This window comes from Takifugu rubripes, chromosome 20, assembly GCF_901000725.2.
Source record: "Takifugu rubripes chromosome 20, fTakRub1.2, whole genome shotgun sequence".
Classification (NCBI taxonomy): domain Eukaryota; kingdom Metazoa; phylum Chordata; class Actinopteri; order Tetraodontiformes; family Tetraodontidae; genus Takifugu; species Takifugu rubripes.
In genome coordinates, this window is record NC_042304.1 from 9,468,546 (window position 1) to 9,494,393 (window position 25,848).

The 25,848-nt window shown below is 46.0% G+C and overlaps 2 protein-coding genes and 3 non-coding genes across 10 annotated transcripts in view; 4 read left to right on the top strand and 1 right to left on the bottom strand.

The window, feature by feature from the left end:
• Nucleotides 1-3,331: 3,331 nt before the first annotated feature.
• mir23a-1 (microRNA mir-23a-1) lies at nucleotides 3,332-3,419 on the top strand. The gene has a single exon (NR_105374.1). It is a non-coding gene; the product is annotated as a microRNA mir-23a-1 (primary transcript).
• A 306-nt stretch (nucleotides 3,420-3,725) lies between these two features.
• mir27e (microRNA mir-27e) lies at nucleotides 3,726-3,825 on the top strand. The gene has a single exon (NR_105375.1). It is a non-coding gene; the product is annotated as a microRNA mir-27e (primary transcript).
• Nucleotides 3,826-4,921: 1,096 nt separating this feature from the next.
• mir24-1 (microRNA mir-24-1) lies at nucleotides 4,922-5,000 on the top strand. The gene has a single exon (NR_105373.1). It is a non-coding gene; the product is annotated as a microRNA mir-24-1 (primary transcript).
• A 5,417-nt stretch (nucleotides 5,001-10,417) lies between these two features.
• Nucleotides 10,418-12,719, bottom strand: s1pr4 (sphingosine-1-phosphate receptor 4). The gene is made up of 2 exons (XM_003974200.3): nucleotides 12,601-12,719; nucleotides 10,418-12,148 (listed from the first exon to the last, which is right to left on the bottom strand). Exon 2 carries the CDS (start codon nucleotides 12,029-12,031, stop codon nucleotides 10,793-10,795), a length of 1,239 nt encoding a protein of 412 aa, XP_003974249.1. The 5' UTR covers nucleotides 12,032-12,148; nucleotides 12,601-12,719; the 3' UTR covers nucleotides 10,418-10,792.
• A 2,335-nt stretch (nucleotides 12,720-15,054) lies between these two features.
• Nucleotides 15,055-25,848, top strand: part of myo9b (myosin IXB) — a 38,218-nt gene continuing 27,424 nt past the window's right edge. For 2 of the 6 annotated variants that reach the window (XM_011614860.2, XM_011614864.2), the window contains exon 1: nucleotides 15,055-15,636. The gene's annotated coding sequence lies outside the window, so the exon portion shown is untranslated. The remainder of the gene's footprint in view (nucleotides 15,637-25,848) is intronic. The other 4 variants (XM_029827656.1, XM_011614862.2, XM_011614861.2 and 1 more) reach the window with 3 other exon arrangements.

Sequence of the window (25,848 nt, forward strand, 5' to 3'; positions counted from 1 at the left end):
TTGTTCCTGCTCTTTTTCCAAGAAAGTTGGCAATGATTGATTAAGCCTGAAATTTCATCCCCAGATAAATGTAATTAAGGCGATGCTAAATGGATTACTGCTGATGGGACATGGGAAAGGGCTGTCCGCCTGCCCCGGTGTGAGGTCCAGTTCATCCTGCTGAAATTTAGATACAGTCCAGATAAATTGGAGGCGACTCTTTGACGCTCCTCGGCTGAGAAATGAGACTCGTATTTCACTCTTCAGCGTCCGTCACATTATTAATCCTCTGCCTTAATCACCGAGCCGTCCGTCAAACATCCACGTCCGAGCGCCGTTCCCATACGCATGAACATTACAGGGAAGCATTCTGTCGCTTGAAGGCCTTTGTGTGGCCTCGCACCGGCGACACCAAACCTTCCTCTGAGGAGGTTAGAGGAAAATATACCAAGCAGATCTCTGCTCCCAAGATGCTCTCTGGTAACAGCTGCTTGAGCTGTCTGAGCGCTCCGGCAGCCAGCTTACGGGAACGCCGTGGAATGGAGACGCATATGTGAAAGTGACACTTGACGCTGATGCCTGGGATATATTGGCAGTAATTGCATATGAAGGCGGCTCAGGAGGTTTCTCCCCGGGATGCTGCACTATGACAACAATTAATATGCAGTGTGGTCGGCGGGCTGGAACAAGCCGGGAGGCTTCACCCACTTTTTATGGGCTTTGATTTTGAAGTTTTCCTCAAATCGCCGTTCCAAAAGATGGTTCCTCATGTTTCTTTTATAATGGTGGGCCAGAATACTTGAAGCCTGCATGTTTTAATTGATTGATGCCACAAACATGGCTGTGTGTGTGTGTGTGTGTGTGTGTGTGTGTGTGTGTGTGTGTGTGTGTGTGTGTGTGTGTGTGAAACATCAGCCGAGGCAGCGCTTCAGACAGATGCCGAGGCTCCACTCACTCCGGTGACGTCAGCGGCGACTCACAACAGCATCTATCACGTCTTCAGCCGCTCTGCAGAAAATAGTGCGACCGTCAGCGCCGGCAAAAGAATGTTGTATATTTTGTTGCCTCGTTGCATTTCAAAGTTGACAAACGCCACTTGAGCTCGATCCCCCCCCCCCCCTTTTGCGTCTCCGCTGGCCCTTTTGCCCGAACAGCAGTTCCTTGCGTGAGTGAGGTCAGTCGTCTCTGCTGACAGTGCAAACATCGCATTTCAAAAACGTGGCGCCTTGTTCTCTCCGTCTGTCTCATAAAAGGTCCCATTAAACAATAAATCACATTTAGCTGGATCCACATAAACTAGATATTATCCCTCAGCTTTAAGCCGAGCGTGTTATTGTCCATTGACAGGAGCGTCCCACTGACTCATCTTTAAAGGTTCCCAGAATGCACCTCTGCATTGGTTCTCTTTATCTAGAGTAATGAGTTAATGTGATTACTCATGACAACCCCCCTTTGATCAACTTAGCGCCATTTGTTTTGTTTGTAACTGTGCTTTAACGCGTCTTGTTCACACCTCCAACTGTCCCTCCAACAACGTTCCGCTTTCCTTCAACTGTTGAACGCCACATTCCACCTCTGACAACAAAGACAAACGCATGTGTGCATGATTCCTGCTCAGGGAGGGGCTGAACGCCAAAAGGGGCCGACAAAGGAGATAAATTTCTCTGTCTGAAAGAAAATTCCTTCACGCCTTTGTTGAACGTGTCCCGTGGTTTTGCACCGACAGACTCGGGTTAAGGCGACACGCAGTCGTGGCAGCACGGTTCACTGAGGCCTGTCAGCTTGTGCTGTGGTGGTTTTAAGGGTGTGCAAGTGCAGACAGGAGCGGAACGTTGGCTCCCATAAACTGGTTATGTGGATCTTTGTAATTATTGAGATTTCAAAATAGTCGGATGAGAGCTTTCGGGGAGAGGGTCTGTGTTTTGGAGCGTTGATTAGAGACAAAAGCCTGTCCTCTGTCTCATCTTACTGGAACTGGAATGCAGCTATAGTGTCATCTGTCAATGATATGCACTGTCATAAATGCCAGAGGACAGCAATTAGTGGAGAGTGCGTTTTGAAATACATTAAAAAAAAGAGCAGAGAAGACCAACGCCTCTTCGCTAATAGCTTAGCTTAGCATAAACAGTTGTAGCATTGTGCAAGTTCAAAGACATAACACTGATCAAAAGTAGGGGTCCAGAGGAGAACGGGGAAATTAAAAGACAGATTCTACCATCATGTTGACAAGGTAAACCAGGGTAATGTTCAAGTTTCACAGTAACGTTCAACTTTCTCCAGCGACATCAGCAAAAGGGAAATCCCTGTATTTAAAGGTGTTCACACACCAACGCATGATTAGCCATCTGGCTAATCACTGAGGCGCAAAGCATCCTGCCATCTTATCCTGCTTCTGTCCTCAACAGCTTTGGATCTGCAGTAATTCAATGATATGTTGTAAAACCATGAGAAAAGGGAGATTGGATCATGTTTGTATTATTTCATATTAGCCGCTGCTTCCCCCTGTTGGCTCGAGTCAGGCTCCACTGCTGACACCTCAAAACGGCCCTTTTCTCTTTTTACTGTTTGCTGATTAAACCGCTAAATAAAAATCAGCAGATTGCCTCTTAAAGCTAATCGTCCATGCCTGACATTTAAATGGGTCCTGGGCAGCGTGGTGGGGCCTCACAGCAGGGAGGTTCTGGGCTGGATTTGCACGTCTGTTTGGTGCCCTCGTTTTCCCCAGTTTAGCCCAAACACTTGGTGAGTATGACTCTGTGTGTGTGTGTGTGTCTTGTGATGGACTTGGTGTCCATGGTGTATTCCTGCCTCTCTCCCAGTGACTGCTGGGAGAGACTGATGGTTGACAGAGACTGGAGTGGTGCTGAATTCCTGGGAATGGGCCAGTGAGCCGCCAGCAGGCTCCTTGCTGTTCCTTCGGACCATCTAGTCAAGCCGTGGGCTCTGCGTGTGGCAGCTTTCAACACGTGCTTGAATATGTAGATGGGTGCAGTTCACAGAGGTCAGGGGGGGGGGACGAGGTTTTTCCACGGGTATTCTAACTAACATCTGCCTTTTTCTGTTCTGTTTTTCAGGTCACAGCTGCGTGGGAGAGTTGGCGGACAGGCTGGGTGACGTTGGGCCCTGAGGGGGTGACGTTGGGCCCTGAGGGGGTGACGTTGGGCCCTGTGGCTGGGTGACGTTGGGCCCTGTGGCTGGGTGACGTTGGGCCCTGAGGGGGTGACGTTGGGCCCTGTGGCTGGGTGACGTTGGGCCCTGTGGCTGGGTGACGTTGGGCCCTGTGGCTGGGTGACGTTGGGCCCTGTGGCTGGGTGACGTTGGGCCCTGTGTCTGGGTGACGTTGGGCCCTGTGGCTGTGGCGGGGAGGGTTCCTGGCACCGTGATTTGATGCACAAAGACAAACAAAAATCACATTGCCAGGGATTTCCACCCTTTCACAGCTCAGCAGGTGATCATCTTATATTTCCACCCTGGGATGTCTTTGCTTCCTCCCCTTTGCTGTATTTTTATTTTTTAACTCCACTTTTTCGATCTGCCCGTAGACGTTCTGCTGTTTCCTATTTAGCCTGTTGATGCTGACGCAAATGCCCCAGGTTACAGCGCCCAACGCTTTTCTGATTTCCTCCGGCGGCGCGCTCTCCGGCTGAGAAAAGAAACCTGAAATCTCGGGCGTTGGTCGGAACCTTCGCAGTGTGCAGCCACGTAAAAAACAGCATGAGTCACCGTTCCCTCAAAACTCAACCACCCACTTGCTAAAGGCACCGAGCTTAGCTAATTGGTGAGCATTGATCCCTGCTATGTGTTGTTCACAGTGGCTAAGTTCAGTGCCTGAGGTGAAATAGTTGATTCGGCAGAGCGGATTTGGTCCGGTGAATGGAAAAGAACTCGATGATCTTGAATATGAAGAGAGGAGAAGGGCGGAGTGAGGAGAGATTAGGTGTTGAGGGAGGGAAGGAGGGAGGCAAATGGAGTCTTCGTGTTGGCGAGTGCACAGCTTCTGTCGGAGCGCAGGATCCCCCACCCAGAGTCTACACGATCCCCACGTCGCCGGGCTTAAAGGTGCCTCGGATTCTGCCGAGACTTTAGCGGTGCGGGCGACCGTCTGGGCAGGCCCGGCTTAATTCCAGTGCTTGCTCAGGAGTAATGACAGTCTCGTGCACCAGCCGCTCATGCGGAAACCAGCCGCTTGATAAAAATAACTGCACATTCACGCCAACAAGTCCAGACTGTTGGTCTTGGCAGATTTTTGTCTCAGGTGACTGTTGTATTAAAGGCGTTGTCTGCACAGGCGGCTGGTTAATCAGCGCCACATAATTACGCCACGAAGACCAAACAACGCTCCCAACAGGCCAGGGGGTCGAGGTCGTTCAGAGAATACAAAGCACGTGTAAATTCGTCCAGAGCAGGTCGTCGATCACCTGCGGCTTCAGTTCTTCTTCCTTCGAATCTTCGTGAATGAGTGACAACAACAAATTTGTTCCCCACTTAAATTTGCTTTAGTGGTTGTTCAGCCTCAATCCTGCGGGGATTCCCCCCCCCCACACACACACAGACTTAGGAAGGAGGGGGAATTTTCAAATAATTGCCTGTTTTACGTGCTTTACTGGATCTGATAAAATATCTTCCCAGCTCCATATTAAAATGTTAAGAGGTGCCAAGTTTTAAAATGGTGATTTCATTTTGTAAAACCAAAACAGAGCAACTCAACCCAAGGCTGAGTTGCAGTACACATAGAAATTGAATTAGATTTAAAAAAAAGAGGCCTCTCTTCCTGAAATCCTAATAAAAACAGATGTCCACCGTATAATATTAACAAGTTATAACTTTAAGTTGTAAATCGCAAATTTTAGCGGGAATGTTTAATTCTTCCTGTCTCTCGGGGCAGATTCGCCTCTTAATAACAGCTTTATTGAAGCTTCGGTTCGGCCCTTCAGTGACGTCTGGGTTGTGCCCTCCTGTGCCTACTGAACTGGTATCAGTGTCATACTGGAAAACTGGCTCAGTTCAGCAGGAACAGGAGTGCAGCCTCCTCTCCATCAACATCCACACACACACACACACACACGCTTATCTCGGCGCTCTTTCCACACAGATCTTCTGTTTTCCCGACACCCAGAGACGCACGCTGAGAGCGGGGCGTCAACCTTGAGTCAGAGGCCCCGGTGACAGTCTGATCCCAGAGCTCCGGCGCATCAGATGATGGCATTGAAGCCGCTGCAGGAATCTGAATGTATAAACAGATTCGGTGGGTCCGGAGGCGTACAAATACGGCGGGTGTCTGTCTTCTGTTCGGCTCGGTTCATGTTTATTTCAACAGTCGATTATTCAACACAAAACACGTCACTCACTTGATTCTTTAAACAAGAAAACTTTTCAGATTCATAGAGTTTCGCTTTTTTTCCAACCAAATTTACATTTTTCCCCCTTTTGCTGCTTGACCCATTTCTCTTTTTTGTGTGTGTTTTTTTGCTATTAAAGGCAACAATGATAATATAACTCGACTGTCACGTAATCCCAGTGATACGGTAAATGTCACCCAGCAGTCCTCAAACGCTGCATTTCTCCCCTACTCCCACTTTGATTTGCCCTCAGTTGGAGAAAAGTGCTCCGTCCCGACGATTTTGCACCAAAATGGAAAGTCATTAGTGAGACCGATGAGTCTGCCCTTGTCCGACAACGCCGCGGATCATTTGACAACAAATGCAATATCACCGGTAATTTGAACCTCGGCAGATAAATGCTGCATTCTTGCCAAAGTACTGTGACAAAATTATGGGCTCATTGATTCGGGGCCTCGTGTGTCCTTGTCTGGCCCGACTCGAGGCCCCTTTCATTATGTTTTTGAGGCAGATAAACTGTAGCGATGCTAACTGCTCCCTTAAAATTAGCTTCAGGGCTCGTATTGTTAGCTGCTTTGCTGCAACAAAATGAGGTTAAATGATGACCAACCCCCTGCAACACTCCCTTTCTCCTGTAGAAAATGATCCTAACAAGAGGTTGGAGTTTGTATTTAAACCAATACGAACCCCTGAATCCCTGCTAAAGAGCTTTGACTTTAGAACAGGTGACAGCAGCAGTAAAGGAGAGCAACACCAACCACCAACCACCAGCCTCCTCTCCCAGCGACTCCAGACAGCGACATGTCTGTTGCGTGTGTTTTCAAGAGTCTTTCTGAGCACTCTATAGTGGCAGAAGTATCAGAAATGTGGCTCTCTATCGCGGAAGGATTGATACTCTTTAATCCTGGGTCGCATCGCCCCGACTAGAACCCTGCTGACAGACGTGAGTAGGAGCGGGCCTGGTGAGGCTGCGGTACGCCCAGCGTGGTTCGTCTCCCTCAGGCAACCAAAGTCATCACATTTTGTTATTCCTGCTGTGTGGTATTGAGTTTCTAATTTCACTCTAATTTGCATCAGCATTTACCCCGAGTGAACACGAGGCAGCAGCGCAGAGGCATTATTGTAAATGTCACTTCCACCGCCGACCGTCGGAGCTGCGATCAGCTGCTCCTCGTTCAATCACTGTTTCATTAATTAACTGGAATAAAGTTTGTGTTCACCTGAGAAGGAAATCTCTCGTTGTGATTTACTCCGGAAAACACAATTGATCCCCAGGAGACATGCAGGCTGCAGCAGGAAGGGGCCGAATGAAACGAACACAAAGCACCATTAAAATGGACCGAACAGTTCTGATCAAGCCCGGCCGTCTTTTGGGAACGCTGAGGGAACTTTTGCCTTATTAAAAAATTGACACAGGTTGACTGTTTTTCTATTAGTAAGGATAAAAGAACCCGAAGCTATGCTAGCTTTGAAAGCACGCATTTTATTTTGGAACAACTCTGCAGCTCGTTGGATCCAGTTTGACAAAAGAATTACATAATTACACGCTTCTGCTTCCACATCCTGTTTGACCGTCCCTGATGACATCCAGAGACCCAGGTATCCAGAAAAAGGCCTCCAGCTGTCCCTCCAACTGCGTCAGTATTATTTTTATCATCAGGCTTACCAGACAACACAATGTGATTATTTTATTGGCCCTAATCTGCTCCACTCGCCCCTTTTGACTTTGCAAAATGCGTCCATGTGCGTCTGACCAGCGGCGGCGAGTTTATCTGGTTTAGCGGGGAGCAGCAGCATCTGTTCTCCCAACCTCCAGCCTTTTCCATCCCTCTGGCCTCATGGGAAAAACACACTGGCTTCCAAACCTGCAGAGATCCTCCAGGAGCTCAAATCAACTCAAGAGGAGCGTCAGTGTGAAGAGAAGAAGGCTGACAGTCTGTTGAAACGGGAGGTTCATGTAAGGTCAAGGGAGATTTAAAGCCACGCTCACGCAATTCGGGATACGGGTTATCGATATCACATGTTTCGGCCTGAAAGAAGCCGTTCCATTCAGCCTGGGGACGTACTCATGGTTGGAGCATCAAGCTAGGAACCAGGGCAGAGCACATGTTCTGCTTTCAGCTCTTTATTTGTTTGTTTATTTCTTGCAATTAACATCTACTCATGAAATAACCAAATAAAGCAGTTTCCTCTCTAATACACACCTCCGGTTCAGAGGCAGATGAACTCGATTTGTAAACCGGCGCCTGTTGCTGACGGAAGGGACGTGAGCGGGGCAAAGAGTCTTGTGCAAATGTTTGATTTGCTCCTGTGGACAAACAGGTTCCTGCCCCGTTCTGTTTTTTGCAAACCCATTGATCACCTGGGTATGATAGTCGCCACTAAAGTGGATGTTTGGACAGATGTGAGGACGCCCGACAGCAGCAGTGGGGGGGGGGGGGACAAATAAGCTTCATATTTCTGTGCGTTTGAGAAAGAGCTGATAAAAACGGCTTGACCTGGGTCTGCAAATAAAAAGACGCTTTGATGAGAGACCTCTGTTCTAATTGGCTTAAATATGGATTTTGATGTTGCAGTTTCCCAGAGAGTACAAACAAAACAATTACCTCGGTTTGGCGAGTTACCAACGGTGTCCTTCCTTTTTGACCTTTTGGTTTATTCAGCAGACTTGATTCAAGTGATTAGCCAGTAACATTCTTCAACCTTGACTATTTATGTGCTGCATCCTGTTAAAACTTTGGTTAATGTGAGCAGCACTGCAGAAGCAAAGTGGATTTAACAGGGGGGGCCGAGAATATCCTGGAACTTTACCTTGAAAATCTCTTTAAAAGTGTGAGGTGTCTGGTTTGAAGGGAGAAAATATTCAGCTTCTCAGAACTTAGTAAGTGCTACACATCAAAGAATCAACTTTTCCGTAGTACTGTAGTACTGAAAAACGTCAAACCACATCCTGTTATTGACCTTATTCACACAAAGACGTCAGTCAGGTCATGTTGTTGTGTATTCTCAATTTCCAGAAGTCTTATTTGGCTCAGCCTGGCCCAGCACACAACCAGTAACTCAATTTCACATTTCTATAATTGGATTTAATGACTTACAGTATAGAGACGGTGATTCCAAACACAATCTGAGGCCCTTTATAAAGACAACAGACACTGTGGGTGAAGCTGAGCAGGAGCTGCCGGCTCTCGCCAAACATCAGAGCGAAAACGGATAAATAAAATACGTCCCTGCGTGCTGCCTCCATTTTGGCGTCCATTTTGCAGCAGGGTTATTGTTTGGCTGACTTTTATTTTGCTCCACAATACTTTGTTGCTTTTAATCGTACAACACAAACCATGTTTAAGACGGAGCTTCAAGTTTCTATTTGTGTGAAAGTAACAGAGAAAGTCTGGGTTTTGGGTGCAGGACTCTGCCTACCACCAGGGGGCGCTCCCTCGAGCTCCAGATTCACTTTTTGGCAGATTTTCCAGCTGCTCATTGCGATCATCGATTAGTGGTGTGTTCCCTCACCACTTGAAACTGATTCCAGCATATGGCCCCAGCTTAAACTGGTGGAAAACCCAGTAAAAGTTGTGCTGCTTGTGTTCCACCTCCTCGCCCACCAATTTCCCCCCTGCTCACACAGTACATCATTAACTGTCTCCTGAACACCTGGACGCAGACCCAGCGAGGTAATTACCCAAGGCAGTCTGCACGCAACCATCTTTTACTGATCGCAGCCCGTTTGGAGCAGAGAGGAGGCACATGTCAAACATGATACAAGGAACATCTCAGCTGATAAAACCTGGACTCTGCTGCAGCTTTTTCATCGGGCAACGGACCTGGAGCCCTGCCAGGAACAGGACGAGGGAGGATTATCCCCTCGCCTTAAATATAAAGAGAGCAATTCATAAGAGAACTCCCTCTTCCTCCCTCTCTCCCCTCACACCATCCTGATTTATGACTTGTGTGTAACTGCATTTTAGAGGCATGCATCTAAAGAATGCAAGCATGTGTGTACACACACATACATACACATACAGTACAGTATGTGCAGTCATGTGTATTTGTGCGTGTTTTGGCTGCACATGCTGTGCATAGTTTGACTCAGCTGAGCCTTGCGCAGCCATGTCAGGTTAAAGGTTTTTCTCACCTTGTTTTATACTACTTCATGCCATAGAATTTAAAATGTTCTAGCTTGAAAAAGGAGCGGAAGGATGGGTCTTGGCTAAACTAGTACAGAGCTTCGTCTTCTGTGTGATTGATGTTTGTTGATGATATGAAACGAACTGGTTTCAGTAGCTGCTGCAGAGGCTCCCATGGGCCCACAGTCACGGTGGTTTCTGCAGCTTCTCCTTTTTCTTATCGCACATCAGATGTGTGATGTGCATGAACGGTCCTGTTCGGTGATGGGTATTATCGGGTGTTTGAATGTCATTTATGGCAGACGCGTCTTTGATTGTTTTGGTTTTTTTATATAGAAATCGACACGCCGATGCAGACAAACAGCACTGACACGGTTGCATTGTCGTCTGTAGATGAAACTGAGGATTAACGACAGTTTTCTATGTGACACACGGATGATTTTTCATATGAACATGTGTGTGTGCAATCATAAACAATAGAGAAGAGCCCAGATTGTTTTGTGTTTATGAGCCACCTACAGAGAATAATAATGTGTGATGTTTTACCACTTCCTACTGCTATACAAAAACAAAGCTAAGAACCAGATTCCAGGAGCCAACGTCCTTATCATCATCATCATGGTCGTCGGTGTCATCATCATCATCATTATCATCAGCATCAGCATCATCACTTCCAGGTCCCCGTACTAATGTTAAAACTCGCTCTTGGAAAATGCTCTGACACACTTCACAAATATAAAGTAGCTGGCAGAGTTTACAGTCTCATTTAAAACACAAAACCTCTCACATGCCACTCATCCTTTGGCCCCTCTAGTGGGGAAATGTCGCTTCATTTCAGGCTTTACTGTGTAAGTGGATACTTTTGTGCTCAAATGTGAATTTGCCTCCTTTTGCCTCCTTTACAGAGAAAAAGAGTATCTCCCTCTAGCGGACACTAGAGGGAATTCGCTGGAAATGACATGCACCTGCAAATACAGGAAAATATACTTTATTTTTCAGGTTTTCTGTTGTATTTATACATTCAGCTACATCACAATGCATACAAGTGTGGGTGCATTCTTCATTTTCATATAAAATGCTTTCACTGTGGATTCTATGTTTCTTTTATTCATTTTAAACAAAATCACTATACAAAATAACTAGAACATGTAACATCCAATATACATATAATATATATATATATAACATATATATAACAAAATAATTTCTGTTTGCGATATTATGAAGTATTATTTTGTGAAGATTTTTAACAGCAAACGTTTGTGCGCACACCTGCATGCATCATATCAAAACTGGGAGGAAACAGCCCGTGTGTCTTGTTTGTTTGGGAGGGGAGCAGATTGTGGTCTAACCACTTGAAACTGACAAACAGCTCGTGGTGGAGCTCAGGCGGTACTTTCTCGGTGCCTTCTGGAGCTTCTTTGGAGTTGGCGGTGGGGACACTACGCTCAGATTTCTGACCCGGTTGAAGCTGTTCCTCAGGCTGTCCCTCCTGCTCTCAGAGGTGCTGCTGGTCTCCTTGGACGTGAACGTATCTGGGTGGCAGAAGTCGGACCGCAGGCAGCAACAGCACAGCAACTCTGTCATGGCCTTCCTCATTTCACTGCTGCCCAGGGCGTAGATGATGGGGTTCAGGGCGGAGTTGAAGACGGCGAGGGAGATGCAAACGTCAGCAGTGAACAAGAGGCCACACTGGCGAGAGACACAGAAGAAGTCCACCAGTAGCAACAGGAACAGAGGCCCCCAGCAGACGATGAAGACCCCAACGATGGTGATCACTGTTTTTAGGAGAGACAAGGAGTGACGGCGGCTACGCTGAAGACCCTGCTGCGCACTCCTGTGTACGTGGCAGTAGATAGCCCCATACAGCACGCCAATAGTCAGGAGGATGATGAAGAAGATGATGACAGAGAAAAAGATGTAGGATTTGGAGTAGAGCGGAAGGAGGGTGGAACATCCCTCCAGACTGCAAATGCAGTTCCAGCCCAGGAGGGGGAGGAAGCCGATCACCAGAGCCCAGAACCAGCAGAGGGCCACAAAGCTGAAGATCCTGCAGTAGCTTTTCCCGGCTGACTTTTGGGGCAGCGGCTTCATCATCGTCATGCACCTCTCCACAGCAATCAGCAGCAGACCGAAGATGGAGGCAGCCAGTGCCACAAATAGCAGCCCTTCTCTGAAGAGCCACAGGGGGAGGGTGAGGTGGAACGTCTTGCTGCCAGACAAACAGATGTTGACCACGTAAGCGGTGCCGGTGAGGAGGTCGCTGAGGGTGATGTTGGCGATGCAGACGTAAACCCATCGCCGACTGTGGCGGATGCGTGAGCTGATGGCCACCAGGACCAGGAGGTTCTCCAGAATGATCAAGATGCTCAGAAAGAGAAATAACGCTGAGGTGGTGCTGATCTGGGTCTGGCCGTTCGACATGATTCTATTTTGAAGACGGCCGGTGTGGTTGTAATGCCGCAGGATCACGTAGTTGAGGCTGGTGGCGTCCGACAGGTTGGCCGGCAAGGCGTAGACGTGAGGGCAAGAGGAGGGTGACACGAGGAAGGTGAAGAAGTCTGTGGGGGTGACTGGGATGGCCATCGCAGCCGTTGCCGGGGGCGCGCCAGGCAGAGCTACTGTGGAACTAGCGTGGAATTCCTGGATTTGCACAGGCTAGCAACACACTTTGCCCACCTGAACTCTCTGCACAGCTCACTCCTGAGAAAGCACAAGAAGGCACACGACTAATGAAAACAAAATCAAAACCCGCTGTGATAAATGCTCCTCATTGCAGCGCTTGAGACAATTTCAACACATCCTTTAAATGCCTCCCGTGTGCTACACCTTTCTGTGATTAACAGATGATCGAGCAGCTGCAGATTGCATTTAAAGCCTCTCCCTTCCTCAATTAAATCCCCCACTGACTTAATATTATAATAATAATATCTCTTATATTCATATTTAATATAATATAGTTAGTAATTGTACTAACACGTGCAACATTAATCTCAAATGTTAAGAAAAAAAAAGAGAAATCAATGCATCCACAAGATACTGCAACAGACAAAATTGCAATGCAAGAATGTGTCACGGATTGTTTTATATGTTGCTTAAAAAAGTAAATCTGTCCTTCACAGGCAGTAGTGACTGGAAAGCTCTGGGGTACTTACCCTGGCTGCTGGTGAAGATGCTAGGTGTATGAAGAGATGCAGATGTTTGCAACGTGCTTTTGACAGGGAAGTAATTCTCATATGGTCTCACACAAAAGCACCACACCCAAAACACTACACACTGTGCAGTAACAGAGAGGAGTGTGTGTGTGTGTGTGTGTATGTGTTTGTGGGGGGTGTGTGTGTGTGTGTGTGGGGGGGGTGTGTAGGATTCTGTGGTTATCTACCGGTAATATTTCAGTTTTATCTGGTGTTACAGGAGTATTCTACAGAATAACACCAGGATGTGACACCGATTTGACCACAGTGACTTGTTCAGTGTCATTGCCCAAGCTGCCCTGTGATACGGGAAAAAGCTCTTTCAAAATGCCCCATGCAAAGCTTGTTCTACGACTTTTGTAACGTAATATGACTCAATTATTTTTCTTTTCTTTTTTTCTTTTTAGGATATGTCACAACACATTCACTTGCACTTACAATACTTTGGCAAATAGCCCCCAATAGTTCTCAGCAAGTTCAAAACAGGAACTCGGGCCAGATTTTAAACCCCCCCCTACAGAGAGAGCGTGGCCACCATGTGCCACCATGCCCTTGTTTTTAACATTTTTAGATACGGATAACTCCTTTGGTTAGCATAACTTCTCTTTTTCAGTACTGACATGCATAAAAATAAAAAGGGGCATGCATAAGTGGTTTCGAGTAAAATTGCCAAAAACAATCGTCAGAAAATAGATATATGTGAGTTTATGTGTCAACAACACCTATAACTGCTGAATAGCAGCCTCTCCCTCCCGCAACTCAGTGTTGTTCTGTGTGTGTGCGTGTGTGTGTGTTTGTGCGTGTGTGTGTGTGTGTGTGTTTGTGCGTGTGTGTGTGTGCGTGTGTGTGTGTGTGTTTGTGCGCGCGTGTGTGTGTGTGTGTGTGTGTGTGTGTGTGGGTGTTAGGGTTAGGGTTAGGGGTTGCACTTTGCTCGGCAGGTGTGGGCGAGTGGGAAGATTCCTCTCTTTGAATGAACAATGAACTTGGTGAAGGAGGGGGTTAATCTATTAGACAATAAGAGAGTTTTTATCAACAGTTAATTTTATTAGACTGTTGGATAAAATTAGATTTAGAAGAAGGGTCAGGCTTAAATTAGGGTTGGAGTTAGGGTGAGAGATAGGATTACGATATGGGTTAGGTTGATTTCAGGTCTGAAAGAGGAATAAAGAATGGCAAGTAACACCTACACAAACATTTATTCTGTGTTTTTGTCACTTTACTCAGTTTTACTGTGAATATCCCAAGTTCACTGACAGGGGACAGTGTGTCCTTACATAATATATATTAGATCTTACATAAATATATGAATGAGGATGCCAGTTGTGTAACAAAGAGAGAACGATATGTATTTAAACATGAATTTAATATTTAAAAAAATATGTACTTTATAATAAAAAACTGAACATAAAAGAGTTTTTCGTTTAAAATAAATGAACAAATAAATGAATCAATCAATAATAACACAAACCGGTAACCTTTTATTGTGTTTGTTAAATATCTCGTGGTAGTTTTGCAGTGTTTGTGTGTGCCTGAGTGGTTGCTGCACCCTGGCGCTTGTTCAGCAGGCCACATCTGGTGGCTCTGCAGCTGTATTACACACATGTTCGCCACCAACGACCTGCCCAGAGGTTAGCGCACTTCAGTGGGCTGTTGGACCAACTTTAGAAATTTCTGTTAAAACAATTGATGACAAATTGAGGACTTTAGTTGACTTCATTTAGATTGAAGATTCACATTAATGAAAAGATTTTTTTTTTTTAAATGAACTGACTTAAGTTGTTTCCAAAGACTAATTAAGAATATTTATAATAATTAATTATGATAAGACAATGACATTACTAGACGACAGCTAAACTATTTAGTGTAACATTTAAATTTAAACTCATTGGGCTTTTAAATATTTGTTTTATTCAAGGGCAGGAACAACTATTTAATGATTCTGTTTTAAAATTAAAACAATAATGCAAACTAGTGAGCCGTTCATTTAAAGCAATATGCAGAGGAGAAATCATGACTTCTATGTCCTAGACATGTAGAGTTTAAAGAAATCAGTTGTGGCACTGTTGTAAGTTAGAAAATAAGAATCCTAAATCAGTTGCATCAAACATGGACTTGGCAACTATTGTGTGAAGTTTACTGTTACACATTCGTATTGCTTTGATGTACAGGCTAGTATAAAATAAGGGGGGTTAGGGTTAAGAGGTTAAACTTAAATTAGGGTTAGAATTAGCATTAGGGTTAGGGGGGTAAACCATTAACGTTAAAATAACAGAAAAAAGTCACCATTTAAATTGTTGGGTGCAGTTAAATGGTGGGTGTCACAATACAATCACGGCAGAAGCGATATTTGCTGAGGTAGATCCACGGTTTATGTATAAATGTGCACGGCGCTGACGTCAGTGTCGCGCCTCCCTGCACCGCCCCGGGGGGTCCTGCAGGGGGCGCTGCTCAACAACGAGCGCGTGGGCGCAACAGGGCGCCCTCTTTTCAGCTCAATCTGGCTCGAGACCTTCTTTTTTTCTCTCTCTCTCTCTCTCGTCCAACTTTTTTTTCCGCCGCTCAAACTGCTCCTGTGGAGGCAAGAGAAAGGAAGTAGCGACGGGCTAGCTGGTTAGCCGACACCGACCCGCGGTCTGTCAGGAACAAGTGGATAATTCAAGCCTTTTCTCCCCCCACCCAGAGATTATTTCTCTTGAGTTAGTATACGCCTGTGACATTAAGCCCTTTTTTTTGTCGGTTCGGTTTTTCTTTTCCTCTCCGCCCCGGTGACAGTCTACCAACTCAGCCGGGAGCTTTTGTCCGAGGATCCGCTGTTGCTAGCCCGTTTATCGGGCTCAATAAGTCTCGTCTTCGCTCAAGTGAAGGGGAGAAACAAAACGAGCACGTAGGCGAACGGGGTTTGTTGTTTTCCCATTCCGTTTCATCGAGAGTTGGCTTGAACTGCAAGAAATGAGACCAAGGACTTCAGCGAGACGATGAGAAATCCAGCCGGAATAGGTGGGTCTATCCTGTTTGTTTGTTTGTTTGTTTGTTTGTTTGTTTGTTTGTTTGTTTACCTGACGGAGCAGATTGCAATGTCGGTTTCTGTAGCAGAAATGAACAAAACGGTGATCGCCCACTGAAGATGTGCCGCGCTGATAGAGCTGTTGTAGGAAGTTACCATGAAGTCGTTGACATTGGTTCACTGCTCCGGACTCGAACCCATTGAAAGTGCTCCGAACACACTTGGCCGAGCCCCGGACGCTCGAAGCTGCCCTGGCACCAGAACCAGGCGTGGGAACCGGACTAAGAAGTGGGCTAACTTGTTGCTGTGTAATTTCCCCGATGCGCCTAAAACGCGGAACATATTTTACTGTGTAACCCTCTGGAATCTCGGTTGGTTTCTCCATTGTTGCAGAGGTCACACACTTGGTCCAAGCTAGGAGGAGGAAGCTACATCTTAACTAAATCACCAGTGTGTCAAAATTGTAATCATCTTAAATGTGACTGTCTCCAATGTTGGTTGTCAATCATGCTTGAAGTGGTTTAGGTTTGGATTGTTGTCTCCATATGCGAAGGGTTTTGCTTGGGATGCCCCCTCCTCCCTCCCTAACAACATGTTTTTAAAATATAAACCAGACTAGCTATTCAGAATTAAACAGAAACCATGCGCGTCCTGTAGTCTCAGCAGAACCTTCTACCAGTCCTGCAGGACCAAAGTGGAGCAATATGACTAACATCTGAGTCGTGGAAAAAAAAAAAAAAACCCATCTGAAATAACAATGCTAAAATTACACACATGCAGTTCTCTTGAATGGAAGTTCCTCACCCTTTTTGTTTCCCTCATTTCATTTCTCTGAATTACTTTGGGCTGTAATCCGTCACCTCTTCCACTGAGCTAATTGCAAAGTTATTTCCTCATGTGAAATCTGAACTTCCCAAAACACGCTGACAGCTGACTGAAGCTGCGTGGGGCAGCTCGAGCTTTTCTCGGCATCTCAAACTGGGCCATAGCAACAAGTATGCAAATAAAAATGAGACTCGCTCAAGCTTTCAATCGGATTTTTAATGCTTCATAACGGTCACGATGGCGACAGAACAAAGTTTGAGTTGGACCGTCGGACATTAGCCTTCGTCATCATGCTTTTTGATGATGAAGGCTATTCAACAATGGTCACCTTTATTGTTGATGGTCCCGGAGCCTTTGTGTGGCGAACACTGCTGGTGATCCCTGCCAGCAGCTCGCTGTGCTCTGGAACAAACATCAACTCGTCCTATCTAATAAAGGTCCAGATCGAATTAACATCCGGACTCGTCAGGAATTGTTAGTCACATCTTCTATCTCAATTATTGCGTCTATTTTTACATTTATGGGAACAAGCAGAATCTAAATTTCCCAGATTTTTAGCCACCAAAGCAATCCTTTTAACAGAACGTCCATATTTCTTGGTGTAATTGCAAACAGAAGCCTTGTGAAATGATCCACCATTCCCTGTAAAAAGGCCCCAGAATAGTGCCTGACCCTCAGCAGAGAAAAGGGCCATATGGCCCCCTGCTAATGGTTAGAGCTCTGCAGAGCCCGCTGCAGCTCACCGTGGGGACGAGAAAGGGATGGGGGAGGGATGAATAATTACATCTGCAGCTCAACATCCCGCTGTAATTGGTCCGTTCGTCCTGGTGGCTGCAGTTGTCCGAGAGGGCAGATGAAGAGATAATTGATCCAATCGCCGCTGGCAACATTTCCGGGAGGAAGGCCTCAAAAGCTTTCATTTATTTTCATTTACAGTTGTGCCCCTCATGTTTCCCTACATACTGTAAACAGGTCTAATCTCTGATAAGCTCTGAGAAGTGCGTTTTCTGACGGGCGCTGACTCTTTTTTTTTTTTTAATGTACTCGTGAGGTTTTAAACAATGAACTGGAACTCACGAGAGGAACCATTTTTTTCTCACTACTGTTTTTCTTAACAACTTGTGGTGTGGGAAAAGCTTAAGAAAAACGATATATCGCACATGTAAACCTGCACAACTCTGCCCTGCAGATCAAAGGCGTTTTAACCTACGCGCAGTGCTGAGACGCATTTCCACGGTGACTATTGTACCTGAGGGATTCTGAGTGATTGCTAAAGGCTGAGAACTTGGAAAGAAGCTCAGACATGTAGAGGCTTGTGGTTCTGTCTTCTGTGTGCTCATCAGCATTGGTGTGGACCTTATCGCGCACTGCCGCTCAATAATGCTAACATGTGCTGCTTCAAACCTCTGCTAAACCTTCGGCCACCTCGGCCGCACGTTGCCGATTTCATGAAGACTCACACCAGCCCTTTATCTCCACGTCTCCTCCGCACAGACGTTGACGGGCGATTTGAATAACCGGCAGGAATATGTTGAAACCTGCCTGTGTTTCCTTCATATTTTCAAGCAGCCATAGGAGGGAGGGGACTAATGCAGGTGCATTTTTGGTGGCTGTCCGGGGCAGAAGGTGCGGAGCAAAAGCCTTGCATCCTTCCAGAATGCTGCAGACCCAGCTGTGCAGTGGAGTTTTCCAGTGACCTCTACGCCACAGAGACTGCTGTGGAGCAATGGATGCAAGGTTTGCGACTGTTCAAAGCAGCACAAGTACAGGCCGGTGAGGTTTTGAACCAGAAATTCCTCGGTAGCTTGGCTCTTTCTGTGCGGTAAGCTGAATTTATGGGATTTATAAATAGACCCCGCTGTAATGATAGGGTATAAGTGAGGAAAAGGCAGGCCGACTGCTCCAGATCGCCTCGCTGTACGTTTGTTTGTAATGTCTTAGTCTTTGTTGGAGGGTCCGAACACATGAAACCAAGATCACGTGGAGCGGAGCTTGGTTGTCCGGGCTGCGATTACTCCAGAGCAGATTCAGACTATAAGACCAGACATTTATACGGCTTCAGGATTTTAGTACAGAAGGCACGATTGACTCGCTCTCATAGGCTGAACAAAGTCAAAAATCCTCATCTTTGAGTTTGGAAGCCTTTCTGGGACTCGCTGCTCTCATCAGCAGCAGGAAGGCTCCTTTTGAGGGTGTGCTTGTGTGCGCATGAATACAGATGGACTGGCTTGTTGATGGCTGCGGTGGGTGTTGGAACCTCCCCCTCCATCCTCTCTGTGGTCACTGGTCCTGTCCCTTTGCTCCAGATTGGGAGCAGAGAGAGGGCACACCCTGAGGATCATACTGCTGCTTTGTATTTCAGCCCAGCTGAAGATGATAACCAAACACAACAGGAACCAGGCTATGGAGTGCAAAGTCTGATACTGCCTTGCATTTATGTCTTTATGGTGTATTTATATTATTGGGTATTTAAAAGAAAAAAGGCATGAAGGCATTCTTAATCCATTTCTGGAGTTGTAAACCCTGTGTTGGACAGCGGTCTCCAGTGACACCTTTTACTGTGCAAAATTGAACTAGGGGAAAAACCTTTTACTAGAGTCCTTACAATCCTTTTACTGTATTTTCCATCTGTGTTCAATTCTCCATTTCTTTAGCTCTACCTGTGAGAACTGCTAAAGGCAGCTCTTGCTCATCCCTCTGCTGCTTGCTAGGAGGTGTGCGGAGGGTGCATTGTTTGGTTTTTTAGGTGATGGGGAAGACCTGGCGCTCTCTCCACGGCCCTCACCAGCCATCCTCCGGCCTGATACTTGGCATTTTCTCCATGAAATGCGTGTCCAGATAAAGCGGTTGCGGTGGCGTGTTCCACAACATCAAATCCGGATGCAGACCGCGCTGCTTAGCATGTTGCAGCAGATCGTAAGAGTTTTTCCATAGATGTCAGCGGTCCAATGGATGAGCAGGGAGCGAAACACTTCCTGGATGCAGCTGCGGCGTCACCGGCTCTCCCCTGTCTAATGTGGTTCATGTCGGCACCTGATTGGCCTCTGGCGAGCGCCTCCCCTGCGGAACAGCGGCTAAAACACAGCACAGTTGGCACCGCCGGCAAAGTGCTTGTGAGGCGAGTAGGTGATGAGCGAGGTTGTTAATCCCTTCACACGCTTCAAACTGACAGCAGAGTTTGGGTCGTAGAAGCAGCCCAGATTGGCCTCCCTCCAGTAACCTGCACCAGTGAAACATCACAGTTACCACAGGAAACCTGAAAATCAGAAGTTGGAATCCACCCCTTGTGAACAATAAGCATCGAATTGTCAGAAAGTGTTCTAAACAGTGCTGTTGCATCTTATACTTGGAGGAATTCAGGGGATTACTTTTCCATTTCCATGTTAAACTGTTAATGTTCCATACGTTTTATTTTTCATTGTCGTTTTATCCCCAGATGAGAATGTTTGGAGGTAGAATTCTCTCTCCTAGAATGAACAAATGTGCCTATTTTCCCAAGTGAGCAAACCTACGTTTCCGTCTCCTTTCGGTTTTGTTCAAATAAAGCTTCGGAGACGAGGAGGGGAGAGTGACAAGATTGAAAGAAAATGCAAAGCAGAGGCACAAATGGGGGAGAAAAATGGAAAGACAGAGAGGGATGTGGAGGGATGTGGAGCAGCTGCAGTAAGCCTTAGCGCATGCTTTATTTTGGCAGGATTCTGCTCCCTTCTATTTGTTTTTGGTCTATTTTTGCTTTGCGCTCCGACTCTGGTCACTGACGAATGAGTCCATATGAAAGTTAAATTTCATCTGTCAGAAATCCCTCTCTTGGGTCTGGATGAGAGAGGGGGAAAATAATATTACTAGAGTAAAATAGGTTGAGGCGGCAGCGAGCTGAAGCCTTTGCATGCGGTAGGTAAGATGTCTGAGACGGAAACGTCACAATACAGGAATAAACAGCTGTGTGAGTGGCTTTGGCCTGAATAATCAACACTCATTTGAATGTGTGAACAATCTCTGCAGCCTAAGTGACTGGTTTGGTGCCACAATGGAGTCATGAGATTAGGAAGTGTTTCAGAGCAGGCGAGCCCACGTGAGCGAGCACGTACAATAGTCGCCTCTGTCTGCCTCTTTGCTTCCTTTTCTACCCTTCCTGATTTCTTTTTTTCTTCTTGCTCACAGCTGCCCCACATCTTTAAAAGGCATACTGTACATTGTATGTGTTGGGGCTTCCCCCGCCCCCCCCCATCATGTCGTCTATCACACAGCAACAGGAAGGAAACGTTTCCGTAACAGGTGACCCTCTTGATCACCGGCTCCTTCCCCGATTTTAAATCCGCGCGCACCTTATTCACATATTTTTGATCCTGAGGGAAGCAGGCGACACTATCAATAATGCTTTAAGGGGTTTTGGGACAGTGCAGGTCATAGAAAAGGGGGGAAAATCCTTTCAACGTTTGTGTTGCACCATGACTGAAAACCAACGTGCGCTTCCCCAACATGTCGTCTCTCAGCCGTGAGCATTCCCAGCTGCTTTTAACTAGTCCATTAGTCCAGTATGGCTGAGTCAACTGCTCTGCAAAGCTGTTTGGAGCCCCCCGTCACCACCAACCAGTGTGGAATTCCAGAGCAGCCAATCAATGTAGCAGACCATTCTGGGATGCATTAAGTCAGATATACTGTGGCCTCACTGGCCCTGTGGATTTCATGTGGACGCTGTTTACGACTTTCAGCTCATCAGGCTAATTGAAAACATACATTTTGTTCTGTTTGGGCAAGATTCCGTCAGCTCCTGGCAGTATTAACCTCACAGATAAAAGCAACCCTTTCAGGACTGGTATTATTAGCCCTGTATAGTATTCCTACAAAGAGTTCTGTGCTATTTTAATTTATTTTAGCAGCCCTTCTGGTATATTTAGCATGTTCTGCTCTGTGACCTGGTTGGGTGTAGAACAGAGGGGTAAATAGGATTTTCTGAATAAAAAGCTTGATCCTGAGCAGAGGAGCTTCTCTCCCCAGTATGGACTGGCATCTGGAATGAGTTAGCACAGCAGTGCCAAATGTTAGGCAGTGGGGAGCAGAAGCGGGTGGGGGGGGTGGGGGGGTGACCAGCAGGGGTTGAAGGAGGGAGAGCTCCCATGAAAGACAATGACAGAAGAGATGGAGGGAAGGAATCGGCACCCTCAAAGCAGATGGACAGATGAAAGAGGGTGAATAAAAGGCCTCTTGAATTACAGACCTGTGGGGACATTTGCATCAAGTTGGAGTCCATAAATGTGTTGTTGGACTGTGGCGGAACATCTCGGCAGACACAGAAGATTTATGGGTGGTTGTCGCCTTCATTCAAAAGTAGGTTGCCCCGCATGGTTTCAAAGCACGTTGGATGTTCCCCCCCCGATTCACAGAAGCCTGTGTGCGGTGCGGGGTCATACCTACCTCCGAGGGATTTGGAACGAACAGCAGCCCGCCTCAGCTTGTCAATACGTGACTCAGACATGTGATATCGGCAGTGGCAGATCAATGGGCTGCACTCTGATGACCGTGCTGTGATTGATTAGCGTCATCTGTGACATTTAATGTCATTTATTGTGACAGAGTGCTGGCGAGCTTAAGTTTCACTGTATATTCAAACCAAACCTTCATTGGGATTCATCTAAGATATCATATGCAAGACTTTTTTCACGGTGGATGCTGTTCTCTGGGACGCGCCACCGTGTCAGAGAGGGGGATTTTGACCATGAGCCTGGGCTCCATTGTAATCGAATAGGGAAACATCATCAAGCCAAGTCTGGATCCCCGCAGGTCCTCTCTCCTTTATCCTCTTCTTTAGATTGAGGCAACAGATGCTCCTCAGCTCTGGTTTTATTGTTGATGGCTGACCAGTCTAGGAGCTAACACAAAAACATGGGGGAGGAGATGAGCTTTTAGTACCCTTTTCTTCCCTCTCTAACACGGTCTTCCCAGTTCTACGTCTGTATATCATAGGGAGCTATGTTGGTGGCTACTAGATGAGTTAATTCCTTGATTGAAGAGTTTAGTCCCATTGGAACCAAAAGGCTGCATGTTTAAATTAGGCCACGTCTCCAGTGGGAGGCCTCTGATCCATTCAGACAGTTTGGTGCATCTGCACATGCTGCAGACCCTCAGCGGTGGGGCTGAATTAACAGGAACAAGCGCTAACCTCATTTATTACACCATTCTTCACCAGTGCATTTAGAGAAGCCCACAAGAGATTATAAAATATCGGCTGAAAAGGCAGGCATGCACAAACAGTGGGGACCTCTGCTTCCCATACTTCTATCGCCCAGTCTGCCGAGGGGACCGTGGAGCTTATTTTGGCCTGTTGCCAGCCCCCTCTCTTCTTCATTAGCTCATCCAGAGAGTTGTAGATGTGATGGACAGTTTTGTGGCCCCTGCTCCATTTTCTCTGGGGAGAATAGAGAAGAAAGAGTCTACACCGTTACCGCAAAGATCACAGATGCATTCTGGGAGTCTAGCTGCATTTTGAAATTCTCTCTCCCTCTGTGTGTCTCTGTGTGTGTGTGTGTGTGTGTGTGCGTGTGTGTGTGTGTGTGTGTGTTTAGGTGCATTATCTGGTAGGAAGGTATTGGCATTGACCGAGCAATTGGAACAAACAGAAATAGGTTAACGTAGGTTAATGAGTGACAAGTCTTTGTGGAGAATGTGTAACAGCAGCACAGGTTTTTTTAATTTAGCAAGCAGCAGGGTGGCATCTATATGGGTTACATTTTCCCAAGTCTTTTTTCAGGCATAACAGCAGAATAACTTCCTCTGGGAGCGTAAACATGATTGATCATAGCTGGGTTTACCGATCTGTATTTGATTGTTTGTCTATTTTTTTAACTTTATGTATAAATGTATTGGAAAGTGTGAAGTGTTGCATCGAAGGGAGAAGAGTCTCAGTTTGTGGCTAATCTAATCCCTCTCCAGTTCTCGTTTGACATCGTCAGTGCGGCTCGACAACGCGAGCTGGAGATGCTCAGAGATGCAAAGCTGTCTTGACTTTATTTCCACACTGCTTGATACCTGCACTTACCTGGAAAACCACGCGATCGACAAAGAAACGGCAACGACCGAAAATGCATAGCTTTCCTTTTTCTACAGTTGGGTAGTTCTGCTTTCTCTGTTGTTTTGTTTCTGCTTTGTAACTTCCATTTTCTAACAAAAGTGTAGCTGCTTCTTCAGCCATAGCGGGCGGTGGTTAATCAACTGAACTGAATAGTTAACACCTACATAAATAACTAGCACAGTTAGCTCTTAAACACCAAATAAGAGCTTTGGAATGGACAGCTTTAAAGTCAATTTTCATATGAAGGACGTAAAATTAGCATCCCACTGAGTTTCCTGTGTTTTTTCCAGTTGGCTCATCTCGTGCAGATTGTGCTCTTTAAGCTGCTTTGTCCTGACTTTTCTGCACGCTACATCTACAAGCTGTTTGGCTCCGCGTGCTGTTTGACACGATCAAAACTTCACCGATGTTTGTTCCCCATCAACCTTATCTGATTATATATCCTTCTGTAAACGAATGCTAGAATAACAATAATCCTGATGTTAAAAGTGACAGCATAACGCCATGTTAGTGTCCTCCGTCCTGTTATGAGGGGTTTTAGCCGTAGCGCTAGCTGCTTCTGGACTTATCAAGCATCCTCCTGTGACACAGCAGCAGCCTTCTCAGACTCATTCTGTGCACACTTCATGCACACTGCTGACATCAGAACTTGCTTTCTTTCAGGCCTTTTGTGCTCTTGAGTTGTTTCAGAACCCGGAGCACCCAGAGGCAGGAGCTAACAGATTCATGCTGCTGTGCAACTCAGCTTTATTGCCCTCCCCCTCTGTGTCATTGGCTCACTCACTTCCTGTGCAGTCATAGATCTTGAATATCTGTGTGGTTAACACAGTCATGTCAGTGAAGGTGTCGCTGTCAGGCACAGAGCCATTACTCAGAAAACTGACTGTCTGCAACGCAGACTGAGTCTTTAACGCTGCAGCTTTCTAGTGAGATCATACGGATTATAACAGTCCTTATAAAGGCAAAATATTTCTTTTCTCTCTGTGCTAATTGGCACTTGCAATCTACTCCTCCTCCTCTTCCTCCTCTTCTGGTAGGGGCCTTCCTGTGAAAGAAGTGGAAGTTAGAAGGTAGTGCGTAGACCCTGTTGGGCTTTTTCCCCTCCATCTGTCAAACAACTCTTGCTCCTTTCCTTGCCAACTCAGGATCTGTGTTTCTGTTTCCCTCCAGTTTTCCAGAGGATTTTTTTTTCTTCTAGACTCTCAGTCTATGTAACCATTTATGTTTAGTATTTGAATGTGTAAAATATCTATTATTATGTGATTTTAAAATTAGGGATATATGTGCTTTGAATTATTCTATTTGATTCCTTTTGCTGGTTCACTGAGGCCATTTTTTTAAAATAATCTACTCCCGATGCTCTTTAAGTGGATAATGAGTCATTGGTAGGATAAAGTTACTGAGTCCATTTAGGCAGAGGCAGAGTCGCCTTTTTAATGTCTGCTCTAATGAGCTTGTTGGTTGTTAATGCCCCTCTCTTGCCCACTGTAAGCAGCTAAAGAGACCCCCGCTCTGTTGTCAGGGTAGACCTTTGGTCTGACGTCTTCCACCAGCCTGCAGTAAACAGCTAAAGTTCGGGGCTAAGCCAAAGCCGAGTAGACAACCCTGGGTCTTATCTATGGAATGCTGGGCATCCCCAGTCAGGAGCTCCTCTGCAGGGAGGAAGCTGCATTATCTGTCCCCTTTGTCCCATTTGATTTTTTCTTTTCTGCCTATCTTGTAGATTCTGGTTTCCGTCTTCATGTTTCCTCTTTAATAAATGGCCTATATTTACACTGCAGTGGTTCATATTGTGTTGATGATGAAGGCTTTAACATGATGACAGCTATAGTTTTGTTTTTGTCCTGGAAGTGAGGATTTGGGTGAGCGATTTAAAGCAGACATGGTCCATGATGGAGGATAATGACGGCGCTGTCTTTTGTGGCCCCGGCTCTTTCGCATGTCTTGGCATCTTACAGGCTTGCTTGTTTTCAGAACTGTGGTCAGCTATTTTGGCAAAAGCACAAGCTCATGATTCTCAAGTTGCTCTATTTTCCCCTCTGATTCTTTTCTGTGACCTAAATATTTCTGAGAGAGTTTTGACTTTTGGGGAATTTATTGTTTCTTTATTGTTTCATTTGTCCCATTTAATGTGTCCCCGTTTGCACTGTTTTAAGGCAGCACGAGAACTTCCACGTTTCACCCTGTTTTCTCCTAAACATGCTGTTTTGCACGTGTGTGTTTCAGAGGAATATTTCTTATTTTTCATGCCTGTTTCTGCTTCTGCTTGAATGATTAATTAAGAGGGCCTGACCTGGGATCAGGTTACCAA